The sequence below is a fragment of the Lampetra fluviatilis genome, chromosome 22, assembly GCF_964198595.1.
Source record: "Lampetra fluviatilis chromosome 22, kcLamFluv1.1, whole genome shotgun sequence".
Taxonomy (NCBI): Eukaryota; Metazoa; Chordata; class Hyperoartia; order Petromyzontiformes; family Petromyzontidae; genus Lampetra; species Lampetra fluviatilis.
In genome coordinates, this window is record NC_136296.1 from 12173263 (window position 1) to 12199146 (window position 25884).

The 25884-nt window shown below is 48.5% G+C and overlaps 1 protein-coding gene across 1 annotated transcript; it reads left to right on the top strand.

The window, feature by feature from the left end:
- The first annotated feature begins 83 nt into the window (after nt 1-83).
- On the top strand, nt 84-25652 carry HADHA (hydroxyacyl-CoA dehydrogenase trifunctional multienzyme complex subunit alpha). The gene is made up of 20 exons (XM_078866499.1): nt 84-207; nt 4962-5003; nt 5556-5629; nt 6042-6175; nt 6435-6573; nt 7070-7189; nt 7491-7593; nt 8624-8746; nt 9630-9748; nt 10416-10472; nt 11220-11329; nt 12184-12318; nt 13044-13215; nt 13849-13935; nt 14347-14487; nt 14795-14863; nt 15361-15556; nt 17098-17212; nt 20772-20917; nt 23576-25652. The coding sequence occupies exons 1-20, from the start codon at nt 147-149 to the stop codon at nt 23719-23721; spliced, it is 2289 nt and encodes a 762-aa protein (XP_078722625.1). The 5' UTR covers nt 84-146; the 3' UTR covers nt 23722-25652.
- The last annotated feature ends 232 nt before the right edge of the window (nt 25653-25884 follow it).

A 25884-nucleotide genomic window follows, 5' to 3' on the forward strand; every position in this document is an offset into this window, starting at 1 on the left:
GCCCTAAGGGCGTTAGCCGCGTCGTGGTGGCTCCGCTCTATAAATAGGCGAGGCGCTGTCAGCTTTGCCCCGAGGGCGTTTGCGTTTCTGACAGCTGGCGGCGCGACCTTTGTGCACACTGAGGAGGCAACTGCAACAAGGAAGGCATGGCGGGGATGCGAGCTCTGAACGTGCGGCCACGAACTTTGAGATTTATTCTGCTCGGCGGTAAGTGAGTTGTGATATTATTGTTTGAGGCAACAGCAATAGTCGTTGGCAACAAGCTGTCAATTACAGTGAGCCTGACGTTGACGGGGTTGTGTCGGAGGGCATTGGAGGTGGGAAGTGAGAGCGATGTCAATGGGGGCCTTTGAATCGTTTAATTTGGGCCAGAATTGCGGTCTCAAATTTTTTCGTCGTGTTTGTCGTCATGGGTTTTGTTGTTAATGTGCATAGGTTTTACCTGCGTGTGGGGTATCCTAGCGATTGCATTCGTGCTAAGTTGTTGATGGATGTAAATGTGTCTTGGATTTGCTAGGTAAGTGAACATTGTTTGCAAAGTCCATGGAAATGTTCAACAAAAGTGTATTAAATGTAAAAGTAATTTGGCAAACTCTAGACAATTGGCCGGTTGCATGAAGTACTTTTACAACTTTCGATGCCATTACTAACTGACTACAGTTTAAAATCCACTCGATGTGCTTCATAATATCAGTTTCGTCACAGGTCATTCTCAAATAAAATCGCCCGTGATGCAGCTAATTAGAGGTTTTATACGTATAAATCATGAATTAAATGTTATACTTGATGGAATGCTCTATGTTCAGACTTAACACAAGCAAGACTGTCTTTTAAGAAATTGCCCAATAATCCCAAAAGTGGCATCCTCCCGAAAATAACTGTCGAAATTTAGAAGTAAACTTAAACAAACTCTTGCAGTAATAGATTGCCAAAGGACTGCACATTTGTTTGACGTGTGAGTGTGTTTGTGATTGTAATCGCTGCGGAGAATACAAAGACTACTTGCTCCAGGTCGCTTTTTTAAAACGTTCCATTCTTTTTTTTTTGTAGAAGCCGCACAACAAGTTTGAGTAACTTTAATAAAATTGCACACCTCCGTTGTGTGGTTTATTGGTATAAGTGATTGGTGTGTGTAAGGTACGTAGCAGTGCAGACGGATATATTTGGTTGTGTCCTCCATCCTCTCACTGACACGCTCGCTGGCAGATGTCCAACTGTGCCACTGCCAAGCTACAAGGTGGCCGGCCTTCCCTCACGTTGTTAGTCCTGGCAAAACTGCTGACCGCAGAATCTTTCTAAATGTATATAATACAGGGTTTGTAAATAATATTTGTCCTGTGTTTTACCACCCAAAAACTTTTTTTTTAAACTGAGACCTTGATGACCGTGAGCCTCCTGAACCCAACGATTTAAAAGTGATCTTAGCTCCTGGCTGTGGTTGTGGCGCACGGCGAGAGAGAGAGGGCATTGGGGTGCTTTGTGGATTTTGTGCCAAGACCATGACCGGGTTGGATCTCGCATTCCGTTTCTTACATTTCCATTTTAACATCACATCCAGTTTCATCCCACATTAGGCTCTGATGCAACCCAACTTGATAGAGATATGAACTCGTAGTGGCCAAAGCTCCCCTTAGGGAAGTGACAAACAAAAACACAAGCAACCTTGGACCAAATTCCCATCCACCAAATGATTCCAAACTTTTATTTGTATTAAATGCACAATAATTGGTTCCTAATAAATTTCCATATTAACTGTTGTTTTGTATCGCAGTGTCTGCTAAGCCCACACCAGTGTAGTCAAATAAATTATTTTTGTGTAACTGACAGAATGTGCATTACAATCATTATAGATTGAAAAGTTGCAATGATTACAAAACTAATGGCGGGCTTGCAAGATGCAAATGCGTTACAATGCAGTAATGGGTATTATCGCGGGTGGATGCTTTGGCTGTGGGATATGACTAAGCAATGACATTGTAGATGTACGCATGTGCCCTTGGTTACAAGTGTGCCAACGTCTGCATGCCAAACCAATGAAGGGTGGTTTCTTTTTGCATGTGCTGTTATTTCATGCTGATGATGAACAATAATAGACTTGGGAGGCCTGTGATACCTTGACGAGAGGTGTCTACAAAATGCCATTTGGTTAAATATTTACCCCTAGGTAGTTAACAGAATAAGCACTTGCCTCCAAAACAACAACCACATTGCTTTTCTCGAAGGACAACTTAATGGGTCGACTGGAAAATTCCAGCCCCCCCCCACCCTGCGTGGGCTCAACACCGAGATTGTGCAGTGTTATTATTTGAAGTATTTGTCTAACAAGGCATCGATTCGTCTGTTTCAAATTCTTTCTTGTACCCAAGAGACACACGTCGAATTCTGCACGTGAAAATGTATTATTCGTGACTTGTGAAAATTATATGTCAATTTAATAATTATCATAGCCGAGTGACCGAAACTTACATTTTTCATCGCAAATAAATCCTTGATTAAATAGTTTTCGATACTTTTGATACATAACACCTTGTTTGAATTGATTTACACTTAATGAAAATAATATGCAGACGTTGCAAGGAAAAAAAACACACAAATTACATGGAAAATAATCATGAGAATCGATTATTGAATTGAATCTTAACCCAGAATCGTCACCATTCATAGAATGGGTGGTGGCAAGGTGGGGGGGGCTAGTCTGACTTGGGTTGCTATGCAGTCGCTTACAAAGTCGCTTGAGTTCAGCTTTAATTCTCGCCCACTGCGTGTTGGAGGTTGTAGCCAATGCTGCCTTGTGCAGGTGAATGGTCCAAGCCCGCCCGCCCTCCACCACGGCGGCGACATGGCACGCTTAGCCGTACGGGTTTCGCTTGGAAACTGGAGGGATCCCAAATAGTTGTTTAAATATAAGTGGATACTGTATGTCAGACCCCATGTAAATTGCAGCTGAATGCCATTGTCGGGGTCACGCGTGTTATTTCGAGCTTTACTTTTTTAACTCGTGGAAACAGCTGTAAGTGAGCACAGTGACATTTCGATATCATGAATATGATATCATTTCGATATATAATACCACTAGCTTTACTACCATGGCTTCGCCAGAGACTTGGATTCTTGTCTTTGATTAATACACGGCCTACGTGAAGGATGGGGGGATGCGTGACGTGAGCAGGCACACTTCCGCATGCGGGTGACATCACAGATGTGACGTCACCGCTCACTTGCTGTGCAAAATATATCCATTATTGCGCCCCCCCCAAAAAATACAAAGTCTATTTGTATACTTCTTGCATTGTGTACAGTCTGGAAGCTACCCACAATGCCATATTTCAAGTTTGTTACATGTCGGGAAGTATGCTAAACATTTCGAACAGACACACATTCACAAATTTCCCTTTTTATATATATAGATGAATGTTGTCATTTCACTCTGCTCCCATTGTTTGGAGCTATTTCCTCCCCAATCTGTACTGTACTGTTGAGTTCCTGCACCCGTTCAAAGTCAACTGGCACGTTGTGGGCAGCAGAGGGCAGTACAGCAAATCCATGATAGATGTGCTCTTCCGCGCTTGTACATCTGTGCTCCCTGCCTTCACCAACCTACACTGATCGGCGTGGGGAATTGTGATAAAATAACACGCGCGGACCCTACACGGCGTGGGGAGGCCCTCATCCAGCAGCGGATTGGGAATTAACTGGTTGAATATTCTTATTGCTTTCGATAATCCGGTACAGTGCGTCGGCCGCTGGCTTAAGAAATGAACCCTTGGGAAGTTTTATGCCAAAGAATCTGGACTTGGAATGCTGCCACCGAAGCTTCGCTTGAGCTCTTTCGTCAGCGTGCATCTACAGAAAGAGAGCCGTGTCGTCTGCCTTGGCTCATCAGCTGGAGCCTCCATTTGAATGTTTTTCGTATCAAGTTGAAAGCGTTGGTGCATTAGCTTTGAAAATTTTTTTTGTGAAATTTGTGTTGGTATTAGGGGCTTTGTCTCGTGCAGGGATCGGCAACTTGCGGCTCGGGAACCGCATGCGGCTCTTCAGGAAACTGCTTAGTGACGTTATTCATTAAGGACCCACCGTCTCATATTCACGTGCTTCGTGGCTCGTGAAATATTGATTTATTTTTTTGCCAAATAAAAAAAATGCCTTCTCTTGTTATTTTGATTGCAGACTGCCTCCCTGTCTAGAGAAAACCAATAAAATGTTTCCGAGTTGGCCAAAAATTGGCAATCAAACCACCGCTTTAACGATTTGTCTTGGTGGTGGTGGCCAAGGTGATGACGTCACATTATTGTCATCGTCATCATTTCCCGTGACATCATCTCGTAAAGTTATCATCACTAATTTACTTTCAAGGATAAACGCACATTGGAAAGCGTTATAGAATCCATGCCTATGTCTTTTATTCTCCCGTTTAAAAAAAATGGTGTTGTAGAGCAATGTTGTGATTGAAGTATGCTTTAGAATTGAGGCAATAATTCACGTCCATGACCAAGTAATGCAAAGTCCACGTTTGTAAACATCTGGCAGTTACTGAGTGTATGACCGTTGTTGTGCATATGCATTATGTACATTTATTGCTTTTAATAACCTTTCTCTTTGGTTCTTTCGGTAAAGTCACATAGAAATAAAATTAATTAAATAATAGAATACGACGTTTTGATTGCAACACAAGCAATCGTCATCAGGTAGAATTAAATTTGAGAGAGACAAAACACAGACACGGAGACGCACAGACAGACACACAAGCAGAGAGAGACAACACAGAGACAGAGAGAGACGCACAACATGTCTATTTAGTTATACCTGATGACGACTGCTTGTGTTGCAATCGAAACGTCGTATTCTATTATTTAATTTATTTTCTTTCTATGTGACTTTACCGAATGAACCAAAGAGTAATTCCTGCAGTCACGAAAGCTTCGAATCAAGTTTTAATAACCTTGTTTTGTTTATTTTTGCAGGGAGAACAAGTAGATACTTCTCATCGTCAGCAACAATGTGTGGTAAGTTAGATAATCTTGAGCGAGTAATGTAGACAACACACACATGATGTATTTAAAACGACATGCTTGGCATGCAATATTAAACTTAAAAAAAATAAAACATGCTGGCTTTACGCATATACGTTGAACTTATTTCACGCCCACCATGCTGTCGTTAACATGTAGCCTATTACAGAATCGCCCCTAATGTTCCTGATCTCACCAGATCTTGGAAGCTAAGGAAGTAAAGCGCCTCACCAGTGCTGAGATGGGTGACCGCAATGCATCAAACGGGTGCAATATGCTGCTGTGGGGATGCGGCAGCAGCTGAGGGGCAGTGCAGCATAGCACATTGTTGTACCGTACTATGCTCCAACGTCTGCTCCCCGCCATCGCCTACCCGCACTCGGCGGTCGGGTGAAGTATGGTCAGATAACCCCCATGACAAACACGCGGTGTGGAGAGGGAGGCCCTCATCCAGGAGTGGATTCACGAGTACTGCAATGTAGATTGTGACACGGGTAGAATACAAATGTTGCCAGCTCTGACCATGCACTTTGCTTGTGTGCGCAGAACGGACGCACGTGAGTTACGAGGTGAAGAGCGGCGATGTGGCTGTCGTGCGGTTCGACACGCCAAACTCCAAGGTAACATCGCTGTGATGCGTCGCTTCATATTAATGTTTCTACTTCAACAAAGCGTTGCTTGCGGCACACAAAGCGGCTCAAGCTGTGATTGTATTAATATGTACAGTTGTTTTATGAATCCACTGCTGGATGAGGACCTTCCCACGCCTTGTGGATTATTTCACTTTATTTCACCATGTGGGTTGGTAAAGGCGGGTGGCATTGACACATTAGAATATAAGTACAGTACAAAAGCTGACTTTTCTGTATTCCACTACAGCCCGCCACGTAACCCTACAGCCGATAACAACTTGCTGGGCATGGCGGTTTACTTAGCCAAGAACTAGCCACACTTCGCCTTGCTTGGCCTCAAGAATCTGACAAGATTGGGCGTATCAATGAGAAGTTGCTCGTTACCCTCCCTCCCTGGCAGGTGAACACGCTGTCCAAGCAGATGCAGGCAGAGTTTACGGAAGTGATGCGCGAGGTGTGGGCCAACGAGAGCGTCAAGAGTGCCGTGCTCATCTCCAGAAAGCCCGGCTGCTTCATCGCTGGCGCTGACATCAAGTGGGTGGTGGGCTTGCGTGCTCGCGTGTGTAGGCCGCACTGCTTTCGCTCAAGGAAGACATGACCCAGAAAATGTGCCCCCTTGTTATAATCAGAAAATACCACCTGTATGCACACTGCTTTTTCCGGTCCTCCCTCTCTGGCGAATGCGCGCTTCTTTCAGGCAGATGCGCATGCCCAGACTGGAAGAGATTAGTTTATTTCATGTGTTTGTTGACGCCCCTGTTGTTTTTTTTTATTATTACTTACTACCCTGCAGCATGATCGAGTCGTGCAAGTCGTCAGAGGAAGTGACCCTCCTCTCCCAGGAGGGCCAGAAGATGCTCGCCGACCTGGAGAAGTCTTCCAAGCCCGTCGTAGCGGCCATCAGTGGCTCGTGTCTGGGCGGAGGCCTGGAGGTGAGACTTTAGATTTTTTTCTTCCTTTTTTTACTCACATCCGAGCCGTTCTGGGGTTAGGCCGTCGCGAGTCTGGAGGGAGACGCAGGCTGTGCGTCCACTGCAGAACCAGAGCTGTGCTGCCGAGGGTCGCACGCGCTACGTGTGATGTTGAGATGCGTGGAGGTGGCACGATGACGATCAAACGAGCTGATGCGCGCACACCGATATACGTATATACGCACAGCTGTACACTCGCACACACTCGCCATCTTGGCCAAAAAGGCTTAACCATTTTCAGATGATTTTCTGTCGTCGCGTTGTGAGAAACCCATTTCGAAATTTGGCCTGCTACAGGTTAAGTCGCTAACAGCAACACAACTTTATACTCGAATGTTGGTTGTTTCGGATCATCTTCACGATAATGATTGCACTACTAGCGCTTTCAACCTTGGTTGGAAAGTGTAAAAAAAAAACACGATTCAATGACTGCCACTGTGTTGTTGTCCATTGGCAGGTGGCGATCGCCTGCCACTACCGTGTGGCCACCAAGGACCGCAAGACTGTGCTCGCCACCCCGGAAGTGATGTTGGGCCTACTGCCGGGCGCCGGTGGCACCCAGAGGCTGCCCAAGATGGTGAGGACTGTGTGAAGCACTGGGGACGAGAAGCACGCTGCACATGGGCCGGATACGAGGGGAGCAGGGGACCAAAGGCGTGGTGGGAGCATAGTAGTGCAGTACAATTGTGGATTTTGCCGTACTGCCCCTCTGCTGCCCCACCGTATAAGCCCCACAGCATCTAACTCCTTTGTGCATTGTGATCACCCTTCCAAGCAATATCCACACTCAACCCTAATCGGTTATTACGTAAATAACGTGGATAATGTCGATGTGACGGTGAAGTTCATATGCATCTCCTCTGTTGTGCGGCGTACAGCTGGGCCTCCCAACCGCCTTTGACATGATGCTGACTGGCAAGAACATCCGTGCGGACCGTGCCAAGAAGATGGGGCTTGTGGACCAGCTGATCGACCCCCTAGGTTTTGTGATCTTTCTCTTTCCCTATACAGTCAACTCTCAATTGCTCAGAGCATGGGGGAGGGGGTGGAAGGGTGGCCCAGTGAAAACAAGTAGATAATGCAAAACACATGTAAAGTAGGATGGTGACAAATATTGCGTTCTTACTTAGAATGGAGGTGAAGATGGATAATGTACGTGCCTTCAGTGCTTCTTACAGTAAGCGGCTTACTTACCGATGTGTTTTGCGATACGAACCACGAGCCTCAGCAGCAAGCAGCGAATGCGCCAGCGTTTTAGCCGTGTCACTGCCCCGGTTAATATAAAGAGTTGGTTTTAATTCTAATTCCTTTATTTATCGCAGGGCTGGGTGGAAGGAGATACTGGTTCCACTTGGCAGTCTTAATCTGACAAACAAAGCAGTTGGTTCAACTGTGAGCAGAGAACTGTGGGACTCGCAATAGTGGCTTTCTTGAGTTAACAAAAATAAATGTATAATTATGTGAATATATACCCATGCGGCTGCATACACTTAGTGCTTTAAAATCAGAATTGGACGCTTGCCAGATATAGACATTGTAATTTAATATTCTCACTTTGATAGCAAATAGGCACCATGACCATTGTGCATTCTGTAAACATACACTGCTTCACAATACATATATACACCGCTTCCTCTATACTGTACAAATAGATGTGTGGGCCTATGTATGTGTGTAGCGGTTAGCGCGCTGCGTTACGAACCTGGTTACCCGAGTTTGATTCCTGGGCATCCCTAGGTCGACTCGGCCTCATGAGTACCTGGTGCGGTGTGTAAACATCACCGCTGGGGAGACAGGCGGCCGGACATGGTGTTGACAACCCCACCCCCTTGTGTGCCGTGCCGGCCTTCACAAGTGCTCGCTAACCGCACTTGTCCCAACAGTCTATTAAGACTACGGGGGGGATCTTTGTCTTTGCGTACAATGGCATGTGCTCTCGTAACAGCACTTGGCCCAACCGTCTGTTAAAGCCTACATGGGTGATTCGTGTCTCCTACGCACACGCGTATAGGCCCAGGTCTGAAGAGTCCTGCAGACCGCACACTGGAGTACCTGGAGGAGGTGGCCATCACCTGTGCGCAGGATCTGGCCGCCAAGCGTCTCTCCAACAAGAAGAAGAAGGGACTCGTGCAGAGTGAGCCTTAGCTGCCCCGTACACACCGTGTGACTTTCTCCATCGCTCGATAACTCTTAAAGCACTGAACTTAACTTTTTATTTTACCAGCTAAGGCCCACTGAGCTATGTAGTAAGCTTTTTCAGAATTCTACCTGGCTAGCACAAATGATAGCTCAACGAAATGGCTTATCACGTGGAAATGTACAGCAGCCAAATACTCTTCTAAATGTGGAGGGGAAAACTGGAGGACCCGGAGAAAATTCCACGTGACCACAGGGAAGAGGGTCGCGAACACTCCAGCTCTACAGGTGTCAGGTCTGGGTCGGGATTGAACCGACTCGACCTCCTGCATACCGGGAGAGGGAGTTAACATCTCGCCACCGTGGCGCCTACTCCCAAGAGTGGGGGGGGGGGGGCAACCTTTTTCTCGCCGAGGGCCGACTAGGATTTTCGGTTCCTATTTGGTGGGCCGCACACCTTGTTAATACTTAACTTTGATCATGCTAGGACTGTGTGCATTGACCACACGCAGAACTACTTGAGATACAACAGGTGACGGAGTGCTAAAATTAGCAGTGCGGTGTTGTTGTCTGGTCTAGAATATTCCTCGCACTAGTACCCGATTGGGGCAGCCAAGTTGCTTGTGATGATGGATAGATCTCCTTTGCCGGCCGTTTTAAAAGTGGTAGGCCTTGTGTGGTCGCAGTCACCTTTTGACACCAAGTCGGGGACCATTGGTTTTCCACCCTTGATTGAAATGATTACACACGTCAAATACAAACTCGCTCTTGTGAAATGGTTAAATGTAAATGAAACGTGCAATGCACGCTTTGGTAAAACGTGGCTGTAAGATTGATTTTTTGCCATATTGCGCGTTTTTGCATTTGTTTGTTTGTTACAGAGGTCCAGGACTGGGTGATGGGCTACGCATTCGTCCGGGAGCAGATTTACAAGAGGGTGCTAGCCATGGTGATGAAGCAGAGCAAAGGGCTCTACCCAGCGCCACTCAAGATCATTGAGGCGAGTCCACACACCCTCGTTTCATGCTCGTCTGTTAATATTCCACTGCTGGGCAATGTTTGTTATATAATTGCATGATAAAAATCCGGGTATGACATTTTATGTGAATGTTACTTGACGAGTTGTCAGCTGGTCGTAAATTGCAACTCATACTTTGATTGCTGCCCTTGGCCTCTGTACAGGTTCTTTGAGAGCATTAACATACTACGAAAACAATCATTTGGTATTTGCGCCTTTCGTATAGGGCCAGACTCTCACAAATGCGCTGTGTTTCACAGACCTGGTCTGCGGTATTTTCACAGTAGGTGGGCGAGGTTGATCTGTGATCCCAATAGTCATTTTCAGGTTCATTTTTTAAATTTGGGCCTTGAAAGTTGGCACACTGGCCTCTTTTCAATCGACGTCACGGGATCTTGAACCGTACAGTACCCGAAGCAGACGGAACGTCATATATATTGTGGCTAAATCCACCTCGGGCAATAACCGGGGTGGCCTGCCGGATACGAAAACCTCCGCCACAAGCAGGACCAAAGCGCTGCCACTGTCACCAGCGTCACCGCGCTTATTTAACGCCCACCGTTCGCCCTTGTCTTGTGAAGATCTCGGCTGTGTCCAGATGTAGCGACATTCTTGACATTTTCCCCCCGCCCATTTTGTTTTGCTGCAGGTGGTGAAGACCGGTCTGGAGCAGGGGCTTCCTGCTGGATATGCGGCAGAGCGCAAGGTAGAGATTATTTACTCTTGAAAGGAAGGGCACGGCAAGTGCACGTGTAGAGTTAATGCTTTGAGGTTTTTGTGGCCTTCTAATTACAGTGCTGATTCTTCCCCTCTCATTCATTTCGGGAGCGTCCATGAAAAACAACACTTGCTAACCGTAACAATCTCATTGGCCGGAAAGTAGTCTTCTGTTGAGAGCAAGTGGGTTAAGTCAATAAAAAAATCGAATTCATAACATCATAGTGCGACCATCTGTGGAAGATAATACAATACCAATCTATCTAAAGACGATTGGAAATTGTTCCAAATGAAGCAAGCATGCGTTTTCTGTGAGAAGAAGTGTGGGTTATTTTGTTCCCAAGTTTCCCTCCAATTGTATTCTGATAATTGTTTTATTAACCTTCGCAATGCACACGTGTACGTGTACATCCATCTTCTAAATCCACTGCTGTATGAGGGTCAATGGAGCCGCATTGTGGGCTACAGGGAGCAGTGCAGCAATGTCGTCATTGTCCTGTACATCTGTGCTCCCCACTTTCCCCAACCCGGGGCATGGCCAAATAACCCCCACGAACCATGGGGAGGCCCTCATCCAGCAGTGGATTGACAAATTATAATATACGCTTCTGCTTGAGCATATTTCTCAGCGTGGGCTCGCACAGCCTTCCAGTAAGTTGCCCAACCTCCTGATGAAGTGTTTTTGATAACGAAAGCGGGTGGAGGGTGAAGGCCTGACCCTGGCATTCCCGCGTAGGCGTTCGGGGAGCTGGCGATGACGCGGGAGTCGAGGGCCCTCATCGGACTCTACCACGGCCAGGTGGCCTGCAAGAAGAACCGATTCGGTGTCCCCGAGAGACAGGCTAAGTGAGTTGAGACGCCATCCTACTCATTCCCTCATCATCATTGGTCATGATCGTCATCATCGTCATCATTGTCATCATTGTCATCATTGTCATCATTGGCCATGATCAGTCCCTTCTAGATGAAGGCCTCCACAAGGCCTCACCATCCCTCGTACTCCTGCGATGTATTTGGAATTAATGTAAATTCACCAGAAATCTAAGCCGTAACAATAAAAAAATATATATATTTACACATTTCACAAAATCCTTGCCTTAAGTCTTTCCACCGCAAGTCGAAAGCAAGTGAGACAACACATTTATTTTTTTTGCTGGGGGAGACTGGTCACCTGGCATAGTATTGGCAATCGGTTATCTGGTTTTACCACCTGAATGTGAAATTGTAGTTGCGCTGCATCTACATCAGCCATACGAAAGAAGAAGAGGGCGATATGTGCTCGCCAGTGCGCGCGTACCTCTAAGTGACTGGTATCTGTAGCGGCATTTCAAACATATGTCTGACGTCTGTCATTATTGCCCATGTGTCAACTGTTTTGTAAGCAGATTATGGCAAGGGTGACATCAGAGCTATGTATGCCTGTGTGTGTGTGTGGGGATTCCCGCTGATGGCCAACACCAGTGACGAGTATCTGAGCCAGTCCAGGGCCTCCCCTGGGTCGAATCAGCCTCATGATTACCTGGTGTGGTGTGTAAACATCACCACTGCGGAGAGAAAGGTGGCCGGGCGTGGTGCTGGCCACCCACCCCCTCGTGTGCCGTGCCGCCTTTCGTAGGTGCTCGCTATAACGGCACTTGCCCCAACAGTCTGTTTAGGCTACACGGGGGTATCTTTGTCTCTTGTCTTTGTGCGCGTGTCAGAACGGTGGCGGTGATCGGCGCCGGGCTGATGGGTGCCGGCATCGCGCAGGTCACCATTGACAAGGGCGTCACCGCGATCCTCAAGGACACCTCGACGGAGGGCTTGGGCCGGGGGCAGCAGCAGATCTACAAGGGGTGTGTGACCCATGGGCCCCGCTCAGTCAGCGGGAGGAATGGCATTTTTTCATGGAGCTTATATCGCATATCTGGATAGCCCCTGCTGGATGAAGGCCACGTGCAGCGTTAGTCTTGGGGGGGGGGGGGGGTTGTTTGCCCATACTTCATCACCACTCTGGTACAGTGCCGGTTGGTGCAAGAAGGTGGTGCCTGGGAACGGTTAGTGCGTCGTTCACCACCGGTGTTATCTGTGGCCTGGACGGGAACCCAGGGAGTCGGGCTCGTAACGCGGTGCGTTGCTAACCACTGCAACCACCACTCCACCCTTGCGACGTTTAAGGGGAACCGTTGATTTGGCAGTCGTGAGACAAATACATTTTCCATTTGGAGCTCTTGGAGACAAATGGTGCAACACTGGAGCGGTGAATGAACCATTATCAAAGAAGAGCCATGGAATGTCAGAACTACTTCTGAAGTTGGTTCAATGGGCCTGATGTTCCCACTAGGCGGCACACCTTTGCACACGTTCTGTATAAAATCATTGCCAACTTAACATGTGCAAAAAATATTTGCGTGTTCATCTAGACGTCGTGCATAATTACTATTTTTTTAAGAAACAGTAAACGCCCAATGTGCAGATTTTGAGAAGAGCTGCGTAAAATAATTTTCTTTTTTAAAATAATTGATAGCCTCATTACGCGCCGAGTGGGTAACCTCGACTGTCTTCGTCCCCTGGCTCGCAGGCTGTCGGACAAGGTGAAGAAGAAGACGCTGTCCACGTTCGAACGTGACACAGTCCTTTCGCACCTGCACCCCCAGCTCGACTTGAGCGGCTTCCAGACGGCCGACATGGTCATTGAGGCCGTGTTTGAGGACCTGGATCTCAAGCACCGCGTCATGAAGGAGATCGAGGCGGTGAGCGCCCCGCCCCCATCCCCCGGTCCCTCCCCACACGCATCTCGACGTGACTCCTCTCGCCTGCAACGTTCCGCACGATGCCGAAATGGACGTGACCATTTGGCCGAAATGACGACGGGTGTGCTGACCAAAATCGCGACATGTTTCAACAAGAGTATCTCTCTTGAGAATTTTTTTAATCCCTAGCATGCGGGCGCCCACTGAGACTCCAATGATTAGAATTGATTAAGTGTCTAAATGCTGTACATGGCAAGATAAATGTCATGAAATTAGAATAAAAACACGAGTTGCGCAGGTTTAGCGGTGACATGAAACGACGGACAAGGTGCCTCGTACGCCACAATTCCCACACTGGTTACACCAACAATCTGTAATAACAATGCTGGTTTGTAAAAATTCTCGCTGCAAGGGAGACTCGTGGCTGGTTGCGTAAAAGACGTTACGTAAAGATCTTTTGTTGATTTGTGATGATCGAGTTGTTACGGAACGAGCGACACGGGGTGTGAAATGCCATTTTCAAGCCGAGTCGCTCTCTTGTGCGCTTCGTGCCGCGGCCCCCTGGCGTCGCGCTCATTGTACGTCGGTGAAGTCCGTGTTGACGTTGTCGACGATGCCGTTCGCCCCTGCCAGGTGATTCCCCCGCACTGCGTGTTCGCCAGCAACACGTCCGCTCTGCCCATCGCGAAGATCGCCGCCGCAAGCAAGCGCCCCGAAAAGGTGAGTCTCCCTCCCTCTCTCGCTTTCTCGCTCTCCTGCGAGCGCAGCGCCGTGACCAGGCTGCCAAGTGGGTCACTCGGTGGAGCACACGGGGGACTGAAACGCTGTCGGGGAAGGTGTTGGCAAACATCTCGAGACGTTTGCAGTGTGTCCTCGAAATACCGGGCGAGTTCAGGTGCCGTTGGCCCAAGACTCGTTCGGCTATCACTCGCCACTCCGCACCTCCGATTAGCATGGTTGGCTTCGGACGGTGCAAAAGAAGTTCTGCATACACTAAAGTTAACTAAGTCTGGAAGTTGAACGCTGGTTGCCGGTTCATAGCGCAATGCGTTTAACCACTGCGTCACCGATCCACCTTGGTTAAGAGGGTTGGCGGGGGTATTCATGTGTGTGCGTGTGTGTCGCTGGCAGGTGATCGGCATGCACTACTTCTCACCAGTGGACAAGATGCAACTGCTGGAGATCATCACCACCGACAAGACGTCCAAGGACACCACGGCCTCCGCCGTGGCCATGGGCCTGAAGCAGGGCAAGGTCATCATCATCGTCAAGGTGGGATGCCAGGACGGCTGTGCTTCCTTGCGACTCGAACAAATGATTCCTTGCCTACCTGAATCCTAGCTTGCAGTGCAGTGTTCTTCACAAATTTTCAGAGGGGGGGGGGTTCTTTCACCGATAGGACATCATCAGTGTGAGGGCTGCCACACCGCCCGCAGAGGGGGGGGGGTGTCTTCACAGTGGTGTATTGTCGGGGGGGCCGCACGTCGGAGGCTGCCAGTGGCCCGCAGGCTTTGCAATGAAGAACATTGTTGGAGTGCATCTTCGTAATATATTTTTTTATGTCTTCGAATGTGTGCAGGATGGGCCTGGATTCTACACCACGAGGTGCCTGGCCCCCATGCTAGCCGAGGCCATCAGGACCTTGCAGGTGAGTGAATTTGCTGGAGGCCACCGATTGAAGCACAATCCAGACCTGACGATCAGGTGCTATCCCGAGTGATTTGCTTCTCGATTCTGGGGCTTGCGCAACTGCTGGCACGCTCCGATAGGTCTCGCAGTGGAGCACTGTCCAGCCGTCGGTGCCTCAGAAATACATTTTTTGAAACACAAACAACACAGGAGCTCCACAGGGCTTTTGTACAGTGGCGACACGTACATCTATGTGCGGTGGCATTGGCAGTTGTGGAAAGCAAAGTGCCACTGCAGGATGCTTTTATGGCCTGCCCCTCAATATAGTCATGCAGCCTTGATGCCAATCCTGTACATCATCCTGACCATTCATTCGCTATCAAAATGATCGGCAATTTCACGCAAAAATCTTGACGAGAATGAAAACTTAAAATAGAGCTGCGAGTGCGAAGATCGCCCACCAAACTTCATCCCTCCCTGTTGTTGCTCTTTGCCCGTTCCCACCGCGCGACGCAGGAGGGCGTCAGCCCGAAGAAGTTGGACAGCCTGACGACGGGCTTCGGCTTTCCCGTGGGGGCTGCCTCGCTGGCCGACGAGGTGGGATTGGACGTGGCGGCGCACGTGGCCGAGGACCTGGAGAAGGCGTTCGGCTCGCGATTCGGCGGCGGGGACGTGGGCGTCCTCAAGACCATGGTGTCCAAGGGCTTCCTGGGTGCGTTGCTTGTAAACTTGTGCTGCTCGTGCCACGTGCTGCTGCTCCTGCTGCTCCGGTCATTCTCGCAGCAGCGGATTTTGGCTCTGCCATCGAACAAAGACGGTCACTGCATCGTGCGCTTTCGGATGCGCTCCTGCGGCCGTCTGGAACGCTCTTCCTTCCGATGTTAGGAAATCACTGAAGCTATGCACTTTTAAATATAGATTGAAAACTCATTTTTTAAAACTGCTTTTTGTGTTTTGTTCATTTTCCTTCCCCCGCACCTCCTGAGCCTTGTTTTTGATGTACGGTGCGAAAGAAGTTCAACATACATGCAGCTACGGCATTGTTTCACATGTGGGTGGGCGACTCTGTTTCGCTGGTCACAAGGTGTGAAGGGTGGCTGAAACCTTTTGCCAAATCGCCCGGAATGCGCTCTAATTTCTGCGTGTTCTGATACATACATTTTATGTGTCTTGCGTAATTCATATTTATTTTTTAAGTAAAACTGCGCAGTACACTGCTTATCTTCTGGTGCTGGCTCTGTGGCTCGGCAGTAATCACATGTACGCAAGGGATCCTTTTTTGGTCTTGACTGCGTTTATTGCTTGGACTGTTGGACCAGCGATATCGACGCGTGGTTCTCGCTATCGTGGGTGGTATTTCTGTGCCGGTCGTCATTGGGATAAAGGTTGACATCGTGACGTGTTATTGCTCGCTTCGCAGCCAAAGGGCAGCCGCGGTAGTCGTAAGCAACACGGTCACTAGGCAGCCGAGAGAGACTCTCTTAACAGCGTTACAGCCTAGAAGAGAATACCAAAAATTACTGCCACCCAAATAATATCCGTACATCGTTCCTCTTCTGGATCGGGGATGGCCTATCCTCTGTGGGTCACGGGGGATTTTTTTACTATACTTTACCGTGCTGGTCAATGTCGATTGGTCAAGTAAGAGGAGCATATAAGAACAGTACAACATTGGATTTTGCTGCACAGCCTATGTAACTATGCAGTCTACAACACCTCATGTTCCTCGTGGACACCCATCCAGGAACTATGCTGGTTCATCCCTGTTCAGCTTCTTAGATCAGAAGACCACATCACTAGCCTTAATAGGTGTTCACTTACAGCCTTTGCTTTAACTATCTATGAAGTTAAATGTGCGAACTTTAAATTTTTATGTTTTTTTATGTGCATGGGGAGTGAGGTCCTGGGCCTCTCCTAAGTTTACTCGGCAATAACTGAGTGCAAAAAATTACCACTGGAGAGACAAAGGTGGCTGGGAGTGGTGCTTGCCACACACACCACCCACCTCGTGCACCATTTTGGTTTTCATAGGTGCTCGCTCGCAGCACTTGCTTCAACAGTGTGTGTGGGCTATACGGGAGATCTTTGTCTTTGTCTGTGTGTGTGTGTTTGGTCTTAAGCCAAATTTCAACACAGCCTCGCAGTAATCAATTTAACACACACACATAAGAAAAATCATGCTTGTGCATGGCAGCCTTTCTTGAGTTTACAGGGGGATCTTCGTCTTTGCCTCTGTCATTGTCTGTACATCAGGACGCAAGTCGGGCAAGGGCTGCTATGTGTACCAGCCGGGCAAGAAGGAGCGACAGGTGCATGATGGTATGGAGCAGGTGCTGGCGCAGTTCAAGCTGGTGGCCAAGCCTGAAGTGTGAGTCAGACGCGTTGGGCGCGTGACCGACCAATCGCGTTCGCGTGAACAGTACCGTTGGTGTGAACGTACCCACTCTTTACCGTTTATGTTGACGATCTTCTGGCTTTATTCGTGGCCTCGAGCAGGCCATGTGCATGTTCTGGTTTCGTAGTCTAATTTTAGTATTTCGTCCACCCACTTGTTTTTATTTATGAACAATTTGTCAAATTTTGTACAAGTACGGTTTGTCAAGCCACCACCAGATAAGGGCCTCCGAATACCGTTCTTGTCATTGGGGTTGTTTGGCCATACCTCGCCATGCTGGAACAGTGTGGATTTGTGGCCAAGGTGCTCCGCAGTGGCCTACAACAGATGCTTAATGCACGGCGGTCTCCCTTCCAACCACTATCCAGGCTTAACTATGCTTAGCTTGCGAGGTCTGACAGGGTTTGGGCAGATTTCCAGTTCATTTCGTCATAGGTTGCGAAAGAGTTCCTGTAAGAGAGAAACATTTGCAGAAGAACAATAACGTTCATCAGCATCCGTGTGTGCTCTGTAAATTATGTGTGTGGGGGTGTTGCTTGGCTGGTATCCGAGACATTGCCACCAGGGGTTATTGTCCCATCGTTGCCAGTCCGTCCTGGCCGCTCGTGTCATAATTGTCACCGCCAACACGGCCACGAAGTGATGATCGGCACTCTTGCGTGCCGCCGATCAAACCCATGCAGTTTTAAAGCTGCTACATTTTATTTTTTTGTGACTATCACAATCCGAAGGGTACGATGAATGGCGGCAACAGTGGTCCGTTCGGGATGGCAATGGCGTGGGAAGGCCTTCATCTCGCAGTGGATAGGTGGTGGTGGTGATGATGGTAAATACCATCTGAGTGGCGACAGTGGCTCTCGTACTGTAGTACCGCATAGTTTAGAAGTGGTGTTAAACACGGTCATTTTCTGAGCTGTTGTCCTGTAATTACTCGTTAGAGCCAATGTGGGCGTTCTGCCAAGGACTCATTGTTGCTTGAGGACGTCTGTGGCACGCACATTGGCGTGTGCCTAACTTTACATCTATAAAGTTTTTTAGAGACTTAATGCCTTGTTCACATTTGAATAGGATTTGGAAATGTGTGTACGTGGGAAATTAACAGCCTTTTGTCATTTCAATACTAAAAAATGAAGGCCTTCCTAGGCCATGTCAGTTCTTGGGATTATTTGACCATGCTTCACCACGCTTCTCCGTATGGGTTGGTAAAGAAAGGCGAGTAGCCCAGCATTCATAGTGCGGGTCTGCTGATTCCTGCATTGCCGCTTCCTCCATGTGAATGGTCAAATCCTAATGAGTCCATTCCACCATCTGTGGTGTTTATGCTGCCGCTGCTGCAAACCTCGTTAGACTTGCGAAACGAAGGATGGTTGAGGCTCGATGGCGTGCTGAGATGGGTACCAACGCACAGTAATCACAGCGGTGTACATTTGCCCCCACAAAATACGTGGGGTATGGGGAGGCCCTCATCCAGCAGTGGATTGGCAATACGGGGCTTTACACGTTGTGCTATACTTGTTAATTGTGTACAGTAAAGTCTGTGGTGTAAGTATCTGCCTCCTTTTGAGGTTTAGAAGTTGGCATTTGCCGGAGCTGCTAAACTTGTACATACATGTGGATTGCCACATCTCAATCTGTTAATGATTCTGTGGTATTGATTTACTGCTGGCATTTGAGCTTTACCTACTATCTACTTCCTCTAGCTATGGCAAGTGATGGATGCCTATGAATAGCTCATCTGGAATGTGGCTGATCTCATCGTATATCAAAACTAAGCAGCGTTGGTTGAGCCATGAAGGTGCTTGAGCTGGGCCGCCACTTAATAAAATCAGTTGTTGTAGGTTGCTCCGGCGCTACGTTGTCAACAGAGGCCACATTGGTTTTTTAAAGATGTTTTCAGCTGATTTTGATGATGAGTGTTTATGCATGTGGAGGAAACGGGAGCACCCGAAGAAAACCCACGTGTGTGATGGGGGGGGGGGCAACGCTCTATCCCCGTACACTTGCTGTACTGCCTTCTGGCGAGCCGGGTTGTGGCACCTTCTCAACGTCCATGGGAAGGGAGTTCCACAAGATTTGTGCAGTGATCCACCAACTCTCACCACCTCCACAGTGCTGGATTACAGGCCACGTGCATAGCCGCCACTGCCCATAAAAAAACACTACACTGTACGTCTATGCTCCCAGCATGCGGAAAATCCCCACTGACTTGCGTTGTTTAATATGGTCAAATAAAATCCCACAACTCGCAAGATGTTGAGGCGTTCATCCATGACTTGATAGACAAGAGGCCTGAACTTGTACACCACAAGTACAACATACAGTGTGCGTGTGTGTACATTATATCTCTTCATCTATGAAATGTTGCACCCAGCTGCTGCGAGTACTGCATTGTAGACAAAACGGTTGTGCTAACGCTCATAAACCTACCGCCTTCTCGTGACGTTTCGCACGTCTGTGTGGGTTTTTAAGCGCGTGATGAACTTGAGTTGCTTGGTTCATGTGCCCCCTCTCCTTCATCTCCCTTCCCAGGGACGCCGCACCTGTAAACATGACCACATCACCCAATACACCACTCCTCCATTAGCTCTCCCACTTTAATCCTGGGTGGATTCCAAGATTGTCTTCATGATTCTTCACAAAATTGCCCCCGCTCATCTCACTCTTTCTCCTGCCTCTCCCCTCCCATTCCCCTTCGACTCGCGTCCACACACTCTCCGCTGCAGCAAGCACTCCAGGGAGACTGGAAGTCTCGTTCCTCACCCTTCTGCTGCCACCCCATAGTTCTGTGCCCCTTTTCCCCCAGTCATTCGCCTCTTACACCGTGGCCTCTCATCTTAAACATTTGAAAGGGCAGCCCTGGCAACGGCCTACCCTACGCGGCACGGGGAACTCGGCACACGGCCTGCAAGCGGGCATTCATTCGCCAGTAGGAGTCGTCATCAGAATCCATGGCCAGATAGCCCATAGGTGTACACTGCACGTTCCATCATTCGCTTTCACTTGTGCCAATATGCTCAAGTAGTGCCATATCTTTATAGCACCAATCTCGTGTGATGTCGTCATCAAACCATTCTCTGTTAGGTCTTCTCTTTCCAGTTCCTTGCATTTTCCAAGCAACACACTTGACATTTTCCTGTTATCCATCCTACAAAAGTTTGTCCAAATAGTGCCAGTTTCCTTCTCATAACGGTCTGCATCATCATCATCAGGTTGTCTTCTTCTTTCTGCAACCTTTTTCTTCTCCATTGGTCACGCTACGGGTCCAGTTTAGATGCAGTATCCTTCTATCGTGAGACATTTCGAATGCCAATATGTTATCTCTGTCAGGATTTTTCAATGTCCATGTCGCGCAGGCATACGAAGCTGTACTGAACACGCGTTCACAAGATGTTCAGTTTCTTAACCTGTTAAGATGTGACGTGTATGTGACCTCAATTTCGACGCTCTGAATGCATGTGCTTTAATAATTGTGTTTGTGTGTTCATGGCAATCCGCGCGTGTGTGTGTGTGTGTGTGTTTTTGTGGCCTCCAGGTCAACGGACCAGGACGTGCAGCTGCGGCTGGTGAGCCGCTTTGTGAACGAGGCGGTGCTGTGCCTGCAGGAGGGCATCCTGGACAACGCGCTGGAGGGCGACATCGGCGCCGTCTTTGGCCTGGGCTTCCCGCCCTGCTGGGGAGGTCCGCGCCGCTTGATTACCGCCAGCGTCGGTCACTTTGGGGTCGGGCAGAGCGTGGGTCGCGACCACCAGCGTGGGTTGAGAACGCGACCGTGAATCGTAACAATCCGTGCGCGGGGGATGACACAAAACAAGCTTGGAAACGTCGTGGATTATGTTAGTGTCGATCGGCAGGTCGCTTGCGGTGGGATCAAGTGTGGGCACTGCCTCTTCCAAGATGTCACTTGCAGCATGAGCAAGTAGGGGCTCCGGAGCTGCCTTGAGTTGGAGGCGCTTCCGGCAGCAGTGGCGTGAGCCGGCATTTGCGGGGCTACGCCTTTACCTTATAAAACGCGCTTTACACGAGGATTAGTTAACGGTCTCCAACCGTGTTTGTCTTTTGAAGGGTTTCATTCCCAGTACAGAAGCTAATGGACAGAGGATAAACAAGTTTGCATACATGCATATAGTTCTAATTGTGTCCTCGGACGTATTGAACAGCGCATTGAACGGTGTGGCCAGTTTCAATAGGGTTAGTCTCAAGTAGCAACACAACTTTGGACTAAAGTTTCTTTTATTTTGGAATATTATTACAAGAGGCATGGTGCAGCCCCCATGTTACGTTGCATAAGCACTCTCTACTTGTACTGGAGAGGCACTTATTCAAAATAGCAAGGGAGTTTTTGGTCGCAAGCAGTGTTTTGGAAAGTGGGGCTTACAGTTGGGAAAATTTTGGGAATCTGTGCCGAAGATAAAAAAATATATATCTATAACTCTTTGGTTCTTTCGGTAAAGTCATGTAGGTAGAAAAATACTAAAATAATATTGTTTTTCTACCTACGTGACTTTACCGAAAGAACCAACGAGTGGATTCCTACAGTCACGAAAGCTTCAAATCAAGATTGAACATATTTAAGGATCACGTTATCATGGCTTGTGATCAGGATTAATTTCTCATTTACACCATTCTCTTGCCCCCGTGGCTCATGTGTAGCCTCTTACGGCTGTAGGTTTACCTAAACCACTCGCAAACAACAAATAGTAAATCATCGATTCCTCATGCAATGTAAATATCGTGAGCACATGCTCGAATGAGGATTGTTCAATCAGTACCGACCTTGTTCTGTTGATTGGCTGGGGTGATCGCTTGTGGAAGCTTTTGGTCACCGTGCTGGTACAAATTGTGTCGAGCCGTGGACATAAATCGGCTGTTGTTTTTGTTCCCGGTCGCATGCCTGGGAGCTGGCACTCGCTGCGAAGGGGCTTTGCTTCGATGAATGAATTTAGACTTGTTTAGCCAGGAGGGACCCGCAGTTCCGGTAAAGGGTGTGTTTCACAGTAGCCAGCACAAGGTTGCGATTTCATAACAGGGACGCAAAACATGGAGTCCATAATTAGATAATGTCAACTTGTACTCTTAGGTTGTTTTTTTTCTTCGGTAAAGTCACGTAGGTAAAAATACAAAATAAAATAATAGAAATAATAATAGAAATAAAATAATGAATCACGACGTTTTGGAGGCAACACAAGCTTCCTTCATCAGCTGTAAAAAGGCACAGCAAAATAACTAGTGGGAGTTATTTGTGATGGGGCATTAATATGTAGGGTAAGAGGAGGAGGGAGGAGCCAAGGGGGACGGGTGCAGGACGGGGGGGGTTTGGGGTGTGTGTGGAGCCAGGAAGGTGAAGGTGGAAATAAAGGGTGGTGAAATGGACGGTGGAGGGAGGACGAGGTGCAGGATGGGGGGGGGGGTTGGGGAATTAATGTCAACTTGGTCGACACAGCTCAGGATAACACTGCTATTTGCAATAACAACAGTGTTATTGCCTGCTCGGTATATACATTTCAAAAGTCACGTGTATATAGTCCTTTTGTTAATCCACTGCTGAATGGGGGGGGGGGCTCCCCCACACCATGTATGTAGTGGAGATTACTTGACCACCCTTCACTACGCTGGTTAGTGCGGCTTTGGTGAAGGCTTGGGAACATAGACGTGGGAGCTTAGAAGTACAGCACAACAGTGGACTGCGCTGCACTCTCCACTGCTGGCAATAACGTACCCAGCCTGTACCTTCCACGCGTGACTAAGCTGAGCGTCTGAGATCTACTCTGCGGAAGTCAGAGTTGTTAAAAAAGTTGGACGAACCTTTGGAATAGCGCAATTTCCTCAAGTTAATGTTTAAACTCCGAGACGATACCTCCCGTCGTTGCTGAACAAGGTCGCACGCACTGCCCTTTTGCTCCGTTGCTCCCACCCAAGGACAATCGTGCAAAAAACAAATTTACGACCGCACATTCTTCCTCGCTGTTATTTCAACTCCGTGGTTACTTTGCCACTCCGTGGTTATTCTCGCCGTCCGGCCGTCATCGCTTCTCGCAGCGTGTCCTGCCTGGGCCCTTTTGCTTTCCTTGACAGTCAAACCCTAATCCAGAGGACCGAATGTGCCCAAGAGGACGTCCGCTGTAGAGATGGAGCGTCGGCTTGTGTGTGCAGGGTGCTTGATCGATTGTTGTATCACAGAGGGATGGTGATGGCTCGGAGGTTGACATCCAGCTTTGGCTTGATCATTGACAACGACAACGGGTGCCTTGCCATTGCGGGTCTGGCTAGTGTTGTGAGGAATGCAGAAAACTTGGGACAGGGCGAGCGCCGATGTTTACGCGTGCGTGCGATTTGCAGGTCCGTTCAGGTTCGTGGACGCTTACGGGGCGGACAAGCTGGTGGCGCAGATGAAGAAGTTCGAGGCGGTGTACGGGGAGCAGTTCACGCCCTGCCGGCTCCTGCTGGACCACGCCAAGGACCCCAGCAAGCGCTTCCACAATTAGACGCGGAGCGTCCCACGTGCCCTGGGCTCCCCCAGCAGCAGATCCGCACTGCCGTTGTCAGAGTCTAACTCGGCCGCTTGGCCCTGGTGACTTCGGCGAGACCCTGTGCGCAGGGTTGACGGTCACTGGGGGCTAGCGACTCGTGTCGTGGCCCAGGTGCACACGGTTCATTTCTGGAGCGTTGTGGCTAAATGGCTCGATTTAGGTTACTAAAGTCAGTGTAGGGCTCAGTCTTTGTCGCCATGCGGATTTTACAACTACCATTCATACAGCTGCCGTTAACACCAGTATGTGTGCCATATCGCATGGTTATGTTGAGCTTGTAAAAAGGAAGGACGCTGTGGCGAGGTGCGGTGTTGACCTTGGTTCGATAGAGCATTGCATCCATGCCGTCTTGATCTGCTTCTGTAGACCCACTTGGGTTCTTCACGAATGTAAAACTCCTGGGCCCAGGTGCCCAGGAGATCTTTGAGCCCTGTCCTGTGTTCACGTTGCTTGCACAAGGAGAGAAACTTGCAGTGCTCGCCACAGCCTGCGTTGCATTGGTCGCAATGTCATTTCACAACATTTGAGCATATTTCACGAACCCAAGTGTGCTTAACCAAAACTCTCCACGTGTACGTCAAACAATTTATTCCTCTGTGGGGTGGGTGGCGGGGTTCCTTTTCAAACATGAGTACTGCACATAAAGAGAAGGCTTTATAGAACTGTGCATAGTATTACCTACGTGACCTGTTGCAGAAAATCGTCGCTTTGCGGAATGCTAAGTTTTTGCCACTATGCATAGCCGTTGCCTTGTTGCCTTGACGAACGTCATCGGTTTTTTGTCTGCTGTATCTTATTAACAGCTGCCTTTTCAATGCAAGCGACCTCTTTAAAATGAGTGCGCTGTCGATAGCCTGTGGTTCTTCAACTTGTAAGATCGGTCCCTAAAAAAAAAGTTTCTTTCCTATGCGAATGGATCTTCATTTTTGTTTTGGATATTTCACGCGTCACATTTCACTTGTATCCTTTACATATCTGACCCTGACTCCGCCCGCAACCATCGATGTGAAACGCCTACTTCAATAAACCTTTAACAAGAAACCGTTTTCTTTACCTTGCCGTCTCTTATGGATGGAAAAATTCCATAGTGCAGACACCAAGAGGCTTAAGCTGTGTCAAGGTATTTGGCATGCGCGTGGTGACGAACTTATGACGCTTAAACTACCCCCACCTCCCCGCTTTTGCGTTTGTGGTCACGTGAACTTTTAGTACTCGCCGCACATCTCGGTCGCAAACAAAGCCGTAAACGAAACGTATCTAATTTTAATATCAACGTGATTTATTTCTCGTACATCTGTCTATTATTTTCCCATTCGAAGGCTCTTGTTTGTTTGTGTGTGTGTGTCGGGGGCACTCGCGGCAAAGCCTCGTCGCTCTGCCAAGCAGTGGCGCCGTGCGATGACAGCGCGTGGGGTATTTTCGTTGGCGTCCAGGTCACGCGGTGGAACCTCGCAAGTCGCCGTTGCGCTGCACTCAAATGCTGGCTGGCGGCTCGATGCGATGCAGCGCTCGTGTGAAGAGTGAGTACAGCTGGCCCGTCACCTTCCAGCTATGGTGGAGGTCGTCCTAGCGAAATGGGTGCTGTGCAACCTTCGTGTCGCAAGCCCCCCTTTTGACGTTTATGATTCTGGACATTGTGGTGATAGTTTGGGTGAACGTCTTGAGTTTAGGGGGGGCAGAGTGGGGGGGTAATGGGGACGCCGAATTTGAGACTTGGCGGCCTTGGTGTCTGCAGTGGAGACGTGCGGATCGCGTGCAAAGCCACGGGTGCTGGAGTTTTTTTGGAACTGAAGGTGAACCTTTGTGGCGCGTTCAACCCGGACGTGTCGTGTTTACGAGTCGCGTGAAATGTAACCCCGTCACAATAAAAGCGAATGGCCACTGGAGATTACGGCGGCGTGGCTTTGTGGTGTTGTGCACGCATGCCTGGTGAGACGAACCTCGTTGCCGCTTTGTACGAGGCTGTAAAGTTTGTAGCGGTTTGCTCGTGGATTTTAACGATGCATCTAATGATTAATGTGGATTCTCAAAGCTTTTCGATACTTGTGTCGAATCGCGTTTGTAGGAATATATATTTTTAGTACTTGCATATCATGGGTTTAGGGGTAATCGGGCAGA

Excerpts from the sequence above, each read along its gene's own strand:
- HADHA (XM_078866499.1), top strand. The coding sequence starts at position 147 with ATGGCGGGGATGCGAGCTCTGAACGTGCGGCCACGAACTTTGAGATTT. Across the intron at positions 8,747-9,629 it reads GAAGAAGGGACTCGTGCAGA|AGGTCCAGGACTGGGTGATG; the intron begins GTGAGCCTTAGC and ends TGTTTGTTACAG. Across the intron at positions 15,557-17,097 it reads GGTGTCCAAGGGCTTCCTGG|GACGCAAGTCGGGCAAGGGC; the intron begins GTGCGTTGCTTG and ends TCTGTACATCAG.